Raw genomic sequence first — 13,058 nt, 5'->3', positions numbered from 1 at the left:
AAACATAATTTTCTTAGAAAAAAACAACATTATTATCGCAATTTTAATAATGTGTTATACGCTTCTCTTGATTGTGCGTCTCTTTTTTGTTTTCTAATGTGACGATTAATGCATTGTGACTACATAATAATGCTATTATCTCTATTTCTCGGAAGGAGGCCGAATAAAAACTATTGTTATATCATCATGACAATGATTATGGCGAAATAAAGTCCACAGTGAAAAATATTAAATGTAAAGTATTTAATTCCAGTAGATTAACATTGGTTCATTAGGGTCGAGGTTATCGAATGATGTTATAATGATGAAATATTACATTTGATAGAACCTAAACTAACAAAAATCGGTAAGATAAGTGGCTATCGATCGACAATGGAATTTGAATGAGAGATAAACTAATTAGTTGGTTATTTGAAGTCTGTGGTGAAACTTGCTTTTGTTTGTCCATGTAGCTAGTTATTTTCATGTGTTAATTATCGGTATTATAACTACAAACGAAACGTTTAACTATATCAAAGTTCGCTATATGCAAGAGTATATAAATTAGCTACTCCTTGTGATCTTTTCAATTTTATCGATTTCATGAATATGCCATGGAAATTACCGTCTGTTTGATAAGAAAACACCTTAAATATATGATATACATGTATATAAATCATTGATAGGACGCTGATTTTATATAGTAGGTTTATTTCCTGTCGATTCCTCGATCAATCGGGACACTGGTAGTTGTAATAATTTACATAATCGAATGTTAATATGACTGATGGTCTATCCAAACTGTTGATTATTAAGCCAGCAACCTTTTTACAAAAGACACTAATCGTTTACATGTCATCAGTAACGAGAGTGTTGTTCATCTTTAAGTAGACCATTAGCTGTATTATCCATCACTGTAACCGATGTCTGTTTAAATATATCATACTGACAATATGTATGGTAATGCTGAGTGGTAAAATGAGAAACTGTGTTCAGACGTCCTTGATTTATGTGCACCTGGCCGAGTACTTACATACGTTGATGCAGGACTTGTAGAGAACTTTCACTTTTTTAGTGGCTTGACTGTCAGCTGTACTCACCGGCTCCTCCAACAAACCTGTGGAACATAGCAACCTGTAAATTCCATATTCTCAAATGTTCTGGGAAGCAAATAGGATGCACTACTTACTTTAAATATAAAGATGGCCGTGTTCTGTCAAGTGAGAATCCTGCATTCTGATTGGTCGAGAGATATTTGGTATTTTACACTATCACACGGCAGGTTACATTAGAACAATAGGAAATTAAACAATAGACACGTTCGTAACAACCCCCTAGCAACGGGTGATAGTATATTTTTGACAGTGCAAAATATTAACCGCCTGAAAAAGATGCGCACTCGTTTCTTTTTTCGACGCCATTTGTTTTTTTGAAGCGACGCTTCAAATTTTATCTGGAGCTGTTTAGTAATAGTTTTGCCAAATCAGTCTGTTTATCAATAAAAAAAATCATATTAAGGACGGAGCTTTCCGTTCACGTCTTTTCGTTTACCGTCAAAGCGCTATATGCTAGTTTTTATGAACCCATCGGTAATTAGGTGAGCGGAAGACATGCGATTTCAAGCGTCTTCATGACTTTGCTAATGTTGTAAACGGACGACGGGACGAAAGCAAAATTCATTGAGATTTACAAAAAACGTTAAGATTTAAACAAACGCAGGAGACAAGACAACAAGAATTTTCACTAAATGCTTATTGTGAGTATTTTTTTTTATAATGCAATGATAGTTAGCGCTACTGATTAGAAGCTGATATGCTATTCTACTGCCGACGGTGACTGTTCGACTTTTGCTAAAATCAGTTAAAATGTTTCAATAGATATTCCGAGGGGTGACAGTGCCTAGTGTTACCCTCTAATGCAGGTAGTATTTATATAATGCATTGGCATGCGAAATGTTATTATTTTAAACGACGTTACATTTTCAATCTATTTTGTCAAGAATAATCACACAAAGTTGATTTGCTGATTCTTTCATGTCTATGGGAACCAGATAGCTCCGATGGTGGGAAAACCACAACGAAATCTATAGACACCTACCCTTAAGGGTGATTTGTAGGTCATCATGAAGCTTTTCGAATGTGTTAAAGCTGGATTTGTCGTCGGGGATGATATTTTTACGGTTCCAATTGCCACACGCGTATTGAAAGAAATCCTCACATGGATCCACAGTTTGGTCCATTGCCTCCAGTAGCATAGCCGCTAAAACAGATAAATAGGATTTACTTCGTCTGGCCTTAACATTTAAACAGTACCGATACACCTCACACATTACATGCGAATGAAATTGAATAAAAACCGAATTCGTTCAACTCGAAATTGAATTTGTATCAATACCCATGAGCTGTCTTGCATGTTTTGAATATGTTATTTACAAAGCTTAGATTTCTGCCGATAATGCGTGTACGAACATAATGTAGTTACTCATATTTCATTATCAACATAACACTTGGGTTTTAAAAATGGTAACCACGATTGGTATTTCTAAATTAGAAAGAAAGATACGGCCTGGTTTTCATTTAGCTACGCCATAAAAGCAGCCCAGTAACTGTAGAACGCTAAAAAATGATGTAAATGCACATTTCAGACAAAAACTAATTTGAAAATCATATATACACAGAGAGAAGTTAACCGCAATCGATCATTTCTATTGTAATGGTGTTATTTTCTGAAGGTTTTGTATTTTGCAAATAAGCGATGTATAACTACTTTCACACTCACAGTTATCTCGAATTTAGTATACTAAAGAGATAGGTAAAGAACCACTGTGGGCACTGGGTTTATTAACGAAGGAGGTTACAGGTTTAAATCACCAGCATTCTGTTAAACATGTCAACTCTGTCTGTGCATACTGTTAGCGTGAACTAAACCGCTCGCGAGAGAAGTCAAGCAACCGTTGAAATTGCAACCATTGTGTGCACGGTATTACTATGACTTTGTAATTCTTATCATCAATGAACATCCACAGAATTTTCGAAGAGATAGAAAATAGCTTACCTGTCCGTACACACTGTTGAGAAAGGCAATAATTTCTGGAAATAGGCACTGCAATACAAACACATTCATATATCTTAGTTACATGAACGACGGTCATTTTTGGGAATATGCACTGTATCACTGTATCAAATACATTTTTTTGATTTTGATATACCTCAATTAAATGAAAGACAATACCGTAAAGGAATAGACACTGTAATACACGTGCATATAATCGCCCTTATATTCAAGAAAGGCAACCATTTCTGAGATTTGGTATTGTAATGAAAACAACACTCTCTGCGTTAGTTACAGGATACGGACTGTGAAGTGCACATGGTGATGAAACAATCGTTACTGTCAGCATTAGGATTAACTCTAGAACACTGACCTTTCGATCAACGTACTCCAGTATATAGCTCTCTTCAAGATGTCGTTAAGATTGCACGACAATCAGGAATTACCGTTGGGATGGAACAACACCTTCCACTACGACTAACCTTTAGAGACCCTCACCATAGTTCGGGGACATAACATTGCTGTTATTTCCGTAGTGATGTTATAAATATTGGTATACACGGAGTATTTGCATTATGTGCCTTACTGATAACATGTAAATAGTGTTCATGGAAGTTGATATTTATAACAGTACCAGAACAGGCACAAATTTTTTGTGTAAGTTACGGTTAAGCATTTAACACAAATATAGGTTTTTATAAGTTGATAGACATATTGATGTTTTGTACTAAATATAACCAACAAACTTGTCATTCCTCTTGGTAAAGATATTTCAAAGGGAAAATAGAAAATAACCCACTTATAGATATATGTCACTGATTTCCAAGGGAAAATAGAAAATAACCCACTTATAGATATATGTCACAGATTTCAAAGAGAAGATATAAAATAACCCACATATGGATATATATCAAAGATTAAACATATATTAAGACAACAGATTTATGATGCAGACGGCATAAATACGATTACTAAAAAGCATTCTATTTCATTGGATAGTCAGTAGTTTATGGCCCTTTTCCGTATAACTGATTTATTGACGATGTTTGATCATTATGTTAATAAGAGAAACGTAGCACATTGCAGTAAAAGTATGATGAAGTATATTGATATTTTACTAATTTATCGTAAACTGTCGGGAATAAGCTATTTATGGCGTAGAAGATTTTACTACTAGTCAACAGATTCAGATTTTGTCTAAAAATACGGTAAAAATTGAGGACTAACGTTAACGCTGGTAATAAATCAACTTTAAAAATATAAAGCAATAAAAATTGGTTGACGCGTCTAGTTATAAAGCATTTATTAAAACCAAACAAAACCTAAGGTTCGTTAGCTAGTGGTTTATTATCTGGCTATTACTAGGATTTCTCTCACAACAAAGGATTAAAAAAATATAATTGTGTATTATTATTACGGTTTTCTTATCTTCGACTGATTGATCCAGAGATAAATACGATCTGATTAATTCCAGACGGAATAGATATTTACCTAAGTCAAACATGACAAAATAAATACTGCATGGGAAAATGAAAGGTACACACCGGGTACATCAGTGACATGTATTTCAATAGCCAATAAAATGACCACACAAAGTAAAGCGGTCAATTTTGCTAGTTAATTGGTCAAGCGATCGTGATACAGACAATGTATGTTTCAGTCAGCGACCTAAAGGTAAACACCACTTTTCGAACTGTACATGACCTGTGTCTATACTACGCGCAAATTTCATTCTCCGCCAACGTAATTCATGTTATGCATATTTCGTTGGCTTTGAAATATGTCTTTTACCATAAAGCCAAAATCAAACACTTGTAACAACGGAGCTCGAAATATAAGAAACAATAAATATGTCTAAAACCCATCATAATTACAAACATTTTAATCACTAGACAAGTCCATTTGAGAAAAAAAAAAACTGTGGAAAATATTTTTACCTGCAAATCATGGATTTGTGAATTTCAGTTCAGAAAACAAATGAAAAATTGAAACAAATTGATAACATTGACCTAGTTAAGGATTTGTATTATTCAAACATTAGATCTTTAATGATTGTGTTGGGAATGTGCGATCGATAGGCAACGGCATAGGATACATTCCATCTAACAGAGATATCATTTTAACATGCTTCTTAAAACTTCACGCCTTGATGTACTCTGATGTAATTTCACTGGTGAGTTATATATGATGATGTTCTCTAATGTAATTACACTTGTGAGTTATATCTGATGATGTTCTCTAATGTAATTACACTGGTGAGTTATATCTGATAATTTACTCTAATGTAACTAAACTGGTGAGTTAATGTTATATCTTATAATGTACTCTAATGTAATTTCACTGATGAGTTAATATTATATCTGATGATGTTCTCGAATGTAATTACACTGGTGAGTTAATGTTATATCAGATAATGTACTCTAATGTAATTACACTGGTGAGTTAATGTTATATCAGATAATGTACTCGAATGTAATTACGCTGGTGAGTAATGTTATATCAGATAATGTACTCTGATGTAATTGCAATGGTGAGCTATATATGATGATGTATAATGTGAATAGGAGTGTAATCCATATATGTTTTGAATATATACAAAAGTTTGCAGAAAATTAAATGAAATTCAATTTCAAAATCGAGAAACATGACTATGGTATAAAGATCTATATTGATAAGGATAATTTGGAGAAAGCCACTGTATGATCCAGATTGATAACCGTTTACAACAACGTTGCCAGAAATATAAATGAAGGTCAAAACACGCTCTAAAATGTATATCGGGCTTACATATGCTATGTTATTGTGGAGATCAACTTATCAAAATAAAAAAACAGATAAGGCAAGACTATCAAGTGTGCTCTTTTGAGTTGTTATCAAAATAAATAACAGATAAGGCAAGACTATCAAGTGTGCTCTTTTGAGTTGTGATATTGTGTTTGAAATGTTGATAAAAGATTTACTTATATGTATCTGCATAATAACGTAACTGTTTTTGTTTAAATCATCATTTCGTTTGGACCCTTAATTATATAAAGTTCAATAATTTCGTCGTAATAATAACTTCTGATATTTGTACGTTCGGGGTTGAAAATATCAAATCTGGTAAATAAAACAGAAACCAAAATAAACTCTTCCCCTTATTTATTGCATTTTTTATCCTACTGGCAAACCTGTGGTGCCTGATATATGATACAGTAACTAACATCTACAGCATAATTGATAATAAATATAGTTTCAATAAGCAATAAACATGTTCTGAATGATCACTTAAGGATAACACGGTGATGATTACACATGAAAACCGACAGATTCTGAAAAATTTGAAAATATATAAAATATTTCCAATGTGTTTGTATTTTTTGTTTGTTTTATTAGTTTAACGTCCTATTAACAGCCAGAGTCATGTAAGGACGGCCTCTCATGTATGTAGTGTGTAGCGTGTGTGAAGTGAGAGGTGCGTGTTTTGGGAGACTGCGGTATGAAAGACACTTTTATGCATATATATTATATTGATGAAGCGTTTCCATTTGCAATAGCCTATTGTCAAGTTTCTTGTATGACATTGTTCTATACAACACAAATACGCCTAGGGAATATATGTACCAATAATAGAAGATTACTTTGGTGTCAGTGCCCTAGAAGAATTACTGGTATTAAGATGAGTTAAGTGTAACAAGTGTAAACTTCCTCAGAGAATAAACACATAACCTTGTTGTAACGGTTATCCGAGGAAATCGCTTCATAAAAATAGCATTTAATGTAAGATAAATCAATCTCCGAGCAAGTCTTTGTATAAAAAATAATCACTTAATGTTAAATTAATTAATAAGAGTATGATAAGAAGGATTTATCCGGAGAATATAGATAGTGGACTTGTGTGTAGGCTCAGAGTGCAAATTTCTATTTTTAGCTTCAGGACTTGGTGTATATCCCCCTTTGGATTTTCGCTTAGATATTGGATAAGGTGAAGAATGCCTTTGGGATATTTTGACTGCATATATCATTTGGATGCTGGTTTCTTGTGAGGAGTTTTGTATAGATACAGGATTTGGGACTGGGAGATATCTGGTTTATGTCCAGCATCATGGAGAAGAAGTTAATCATATTGTCTTTCTATAGTGACACCATAACATAGAAAAAAAAAGAAATATTGGCGATATCATTCTGAAATGTCAAAAGGTAATGCCAATATTTTTGATGTTGCTATGGTCAAATGATCGACTATTAAGAGCGAAGAGACCTTACCATTCGTGGTGTTTCTCCTACAGCTCTCATCACGTAATAAGGCTATGACAACAAACGACACTGCGGCGATGAAAAGCAGAAGACAAATGGTGGCCAGGTACTTTTCTCGGACCGTCCAAGGTTTCGCACAATTCGAATGTTGTCCTGCTATGTGCACTGTCAGGTCCACTTTCTCACAGCTACTCGTCGCCTGCTGTGACTTGGCTTGGTCCCGGTTACCATAGCAACCAGAGCGGGGTTTAGAGGAACCCCTGTAATACTCCATGCCACCATTTTGAGTGGTGGCCGTGCCACTGTTAAGATCGTTATGGTTATTGTTGAAGGTGTACGTGACGGACATACTACCGGTCTATAATATCCACAAGGTTTCTCTTAAACGGCCTTCACTATATTGTAGAAGTTGATGACAACACACAGTCCATGGATATGCTGGTAAATCCCAGGAATCTTAACTGACATGTTTTCATCTGTTAATCACAAATGCCATATGCAGTCATTGCTCGTACATGCTATGCAGACTGCTGCAACGAAAACAGAACACATGTTAAACAGCGAAATGCTACAGTAATTGATGCTTTCGGGATGAATGTACGCTGACTTCCATACATTCATAACAATGCAATACTATGTTCCAATATTTTGAATGTTACACGTTCCACATTACGGAGATGTGCACGTTCATTCTAGACGAATGTTTGCATGACAGAGTTAATTAAGAAAAATCGGCAGGCGTTTTCATTATCTTTAACGGACACCAATCAAGGTTAACATGATATGAAGAGTGTTGGAATCAATACAAGACTTCCTATACCGGCAGCCACCATTGTTAGGGGTGACACTTCTTTACACGGCGGCGCTGTAATGTCTTTCCGATACATCCCATTCGGAAGCGAGGTGAGAAAGTAGGTCACCCCAGAGGCGTAAACAAAATCAGGTTTATATGTGAAAAAGAACACCAATACTTCTCTAACCAAGCGCTACTAATGATAAAGCGAAATCACAGATATAAGTCGTATTATCAATTTTTGCTTGTATTTCATCTCGTAAATAAAGTGATTGAAATAACTCGAACTAAATAAGATTTAGGTATAGATATGGCGACGTCGTTAAGGTTTCTGACAATTAATAACATGTATATGATCGTGTGATGTCAGTGTTTAATTAGCCGGTCTCTGGTTGATATTGACCAATGTGACATTTCATAACTCACCTTTCACCAATACCTGTCATGTCTTCATATGACGTTAACAGTAAAACAAATAAGAAAATAAATATTGTTCAACGAACGTGTTTAAACTGTAGTTATGGTTATAACGGGGTAATGTTCATTTCCCGCCATGGCTCCTATAACGTTTGTAATATGTGTTTATAACACCGTGTTTTTATTGGTTCTCATTCCAATGGACCTCAAAGGTTCGTTATAACAACGTTGTACCTAAACGCATAACTGCTCAATCAGGTGCGTTCACATTTCACAGTTAACTAATTCTAAAAACAAATCAAGAGATTATTTAATCTAAAACTGTTATTAGGCAGACACAGAAAACAAATATCTTGACGTAATTACCCTTCGGCGAGCGGAGGCCGAACGCAGAATTTAGCGGGGTTTAGTTTATATAATTCTACTATGGAGACCGTTGAACTGGCCGAGCTATTTGAAAAACATCCGCGCGTGAAGTAATCAAGTCAATTCGCCCCAGTTTTCTATGTAGTAAATAACAAGACCAATCCCCGTAAGTGATATTAATGGATGAAATGTAGTCAATATAATTTAATAATGCAATAGTGAATATCGACAGAACGTTTTAACATACATATGTACTGGATCGGTTTATTCTCCGAATGGACCAAAGCAGGAAAGTCATTCTAAACCTCTGGGATTTAATAATCAAACAACAGTATATACTGCTTGTAATCTTAGAATCGGATGCAATTATCGGACTCACAATCGGGATTACAAAAAAAAAAAAAAAAAAAAAAAAAAACCGACTGCAAAACACATTGTCTTAGCCGAGTAATCGATGAATTTGAGCGAGAATGACAGGATGTCATACACTTGTTTTACTCTGTAAGGAAATTCATTAATGATTAGTACACCAATTGCTGGTTAAAGGGTAACAAATTAAAACGATACGAAGTATTCTATCTAAAGATAATAAGGTAGAATATATTGTACTTGTATGTGATCTAATTTGATTTATCAATAAAACTATACTCCCTATCAAATACTTTATATACAGTCTAACATTCTCTCGATTTTACGTTGTACCATGTAGCGATAATAAAGATGCTGTTCGCCTTAAGAGGAGAGAAACTGCTTGGGAAATTATTAAAACGTTTCTTACAGATTGTCCTTAAACACAGCGAATACCATCCCCTCAATGACATGGAGTAAACATGAAATATCGATTTTGTCTCGCTCACTTTTAATGTATTACCAGCCCTAACAAAATTGCACAAAAACATAGTCGTATAATTAGTCTATATGAAATTATACAAACGAAAAGAAATGCCGAGAGGCAAAATTTTTGGAAAATTTTAATGATGACAAAGATATTATACATGGAAGATATCATAGAACGAGTCAAAAATAAAATGCATTTATTTGAATTAATTTCTGATTCATCAGTTTGACGTTCATATGTAGATAAAGGACAAGAGATGTGTTCATTTAAACATCAATAAAGATCTTTTGCTGCAACATTCTCATACTATTTGGCTAATGTTTTTCATACTCTCTTACGTGTTGTATGACAACAACAATGTTTAAAATTAAATTAGCTTGCTATTTTAAATAAGCCTTTTACACAAATTAGATACACACAAATTAAATAAGCTTGGTAGCATAGATTCATATGGTATTTGGTTTCCGGCAGTTGCGTTAGATATTTCTCGAAGTGCCGTCTTTAATCCAACACCAAATCCTAGCATGTCCTAAGCTTATCCTCCAGACGGTGTAATACAAATGATACCAAACAAATGTAAATGAGGTGTGAATTAGAACGTTATATTGAACCAGAATCATTTCCGCCAGTCACAGTAAAAAGTGTTATACTTACGTAAGTTAAGGATGTTGTACATTCTCTCCTTCAGACACATATTACGTACGAATACATTTTATCACCAGACATACTATAACTCTGACTTATGTAAGAATGTTTACATGTAATATTGAATGCTTCAAATTAAATACGTCGCCTTCCTTACAACATCACATCACTCTAGCAGGCATAAATTAGTACACAATTGCGCCATACTTTATGTAATTGACAGGGTTTGACAGGTGAGTGTGCGCAAGGCTAACTAATGGCATGATATTTCCATATCATAAAAAATATCTATCCTGGTTTAGAACAAAAATATTTCGCTAGGTCGTAAATAAGCTGTTACTCAAGGATAGTATATAAAAAGGCGTGATAAAGTCACTCTTTATATACGGAGATTGATATAATGATAAAAAGTGATAAACATAAATCTAAATATGCTAATTTTATCATATAACAACACAAAGTTCGGTTCACCAAATGTCATTTTTAATTGTTATAACGCAATATTACAGACAAAGGATTTACAGAGTAAATGTATATAAATGTATACAAATGGTTACAACAAGACTACTCCTAACACATAGATAAAATAAAATATGTTTAAAGATGCCCGACCGCCGACAGAGCATGGATGATATTTATTATTTGAACAATAATTGGTGTTTAATCGTGTATTTATGTGCCTAATTAACACAAAAAATAACATAAGATAATTTATTTCGCCTTTAGTGCATGTGCAATCAATTTTTCATTCCATATAGGATATAGCGGTACGGAATTTTTTCGCGATGAAATTAATTATTTTTCATATCCTTAACTTGAAGTAAAATTAGAAGCTAAAAATTTTCAATGGTGGTAATGGTGAAAAGTAAGTAACTTTTGTAACTGAAGAAAAATACTAAATCGTCTGCTCCTGTTTTTGATAGTGAAAAAATACCATTTGTCAGCGGTGGAGCATCTTTAAATAAGATTACTTCGATAGCGATACCAAGGAAATACATGTACTGCTTAAAAGTTTACTTAAGTAATACCATGTAAAGATACGTTACGATACAGTAACCATTTAAATACAATTATTATTACAGTGCCTAAATGAATCAATTGCAAAATTAAATGGCTGTTTAGGTAAAAACCAAATTCCGATTAAGCAATATACAAACAAACAGCAACAAGCGCTCACATAAAAATATGTATGTTTGTGAAAATGTATCGTGTACTGTTGATACCAGCTAAAATCAAGCACGTGAATTTCTAATATCAATACTCTGTCCTCATTTCCTGAGTAGTTCTAGATTCAATTCTGATGGACTCATACATGGTAAACAGTATCACACAGTTTGAACGGCTGCAAAATATAAGCTGTGAAATGTGCCACTGACCTAATTCACAGTAATGTATCATTACTTGAGCTAGCAATCCGATTGTTAACGAAAGCTCGGCATGACCTCTATAGATAGGTGTCTTTACTGATGTATTACCTAGTGCAAACATACCAACGCGTTTTTACTGATCATATAGTCAACTGAGATAATGAAACAGATGGTTATAAATTTGTACATATATTCAAGATTTTTTTTTATTTAAAAAAATCCGTATATAAATATATCGAACACTTTGCTTTAGGATGTAACTCTAAGGACATTTTAACATATTACTCTGTCGTTAATCAACTCGAGAAATCAAATGGACAGTTAAAGGATCACGCTAGGATTCGTGTACATAAGTATATGATGAGAAAATCGTTTTGATATCAGAATTCGATAACCAGAAATAGCAATGCTACGCACACTGCATTTTAGAATACTATTCCAAATTTGCATATTACAGGGTTATCTGCACTTGCGGGTAGGTATTGATTGTGACGTCATGTGTTTGCGAGCGTAACGTCAAAATTTTCGGAGAAAACGACGTGAATTGCGCTCAAAAAACAATGACGTAACAATCGATACCTACCCGCAAGGGAGCTAACTCTGTAATATGCAAAGACGGAATGCGAGACGTCTCATTTAGAAACACTATCAATGTGAACATTCGAGAAACATTTCCGTTAATATACTCTAAATCTATTATTGCAATTTTTACCTGTATTATATATTTACATTTTCACTGCAGCCCCACTATGTAACCTTACCAAGCGAAGTTGGCAGTCATATAGACAATGAACTTCAAGCGCTCACAATTGTCGTGCCAGCGATCACGGAAGACGGCTGTTCAAATGGCTGTTCCATCCATGACGATAACGAATGATTATAACCAAATGTAAATATAAGCATTGAACGTCTGACGATAACGAATGATTATAACCAAATGTAAATATAAGCATTGAACGTCTTTCAGTTGGCATCCATAGCCAATGTAAATGCCAACTGCACAGATGCAAATTCAACATGAAGCGCTAGCGCACTTCATGGAATTTGTCTCTGTCCAGTTTGCATTCATATTGGCTATGAATGCCAACTAAAGACGTTCAATGCTTAATTGAATTCTAGTCATGCTATGAAAGTATTAGAAGTCTAGATGTTATATGCTGTTGTGTACATCGATAGATAAATCCTTCTAGATCAATGACGAGCACCTGGGGTAGATATTAATGGGATTCGTATGACACATTACCCACATATCAGATGCACATATGACACATACCTAGTAATAAATAGTTCACATGGACGAAATGTATGTGTTATATAAGTTTGAAGACTTGAAATGATGCGATGGAAAAAGCCCCGTACAATACTT

At 34.2% G+C, this 13,058-nt stretch overlaps 1 protein-coding gene across 1 annotated transcript in view; it reads right to left on the bottom strand.

The window, feature by feature from the left end:
• The window catches only part of LOC138315229 (neprilysin-1-like), a 44,344-nt gene that overhangs the window by 19,530 nt on the left and 11,756 nt on the right, over positions 1–13,058 (bottom strand). Inside the window, exons 2-5 of the mRNA XM_069256092.1 lie at positions 7,276–7,796; positions 3,034–3,081; positions 2,077–2,238; positions 1,013–1,096 (exon numbers count right to left, since the gene is read on the bottom strand). Of these exons, the coding sequence (XP_069112193.1) occupies positions 1,013–1,096; positions 2,077–2,238; positions 3,034–3,081; positions 7,276–7,615 (634 nt within the window). The 5' untranslated portion in view covers positions 7,616–7,796. The remainder of the gene's footprint in view (positions 1–1,012; positions 1,097–2,076; positions 2,239–3,033; positions 3,082–7,275; positions 7,797–13,058) is intronic.

Source organism: Argopecten irradians, chromosome 1 (genome assembly GCF_041381155.1).
Source record: "Argopecten irradians isolate NY chromosome 1, Ai_NY, whole genome shotgun sequence".
Classification (NCBI taxonomy): Eukaryota; Metazoa; Mollusca; class Bivalvia; order Pectinida; family Pectinidae; genus Argopecten; species Argopecten irradians.
This window is presented reverse-complemented; position numbering and strand designations above follow the sequence as displayed.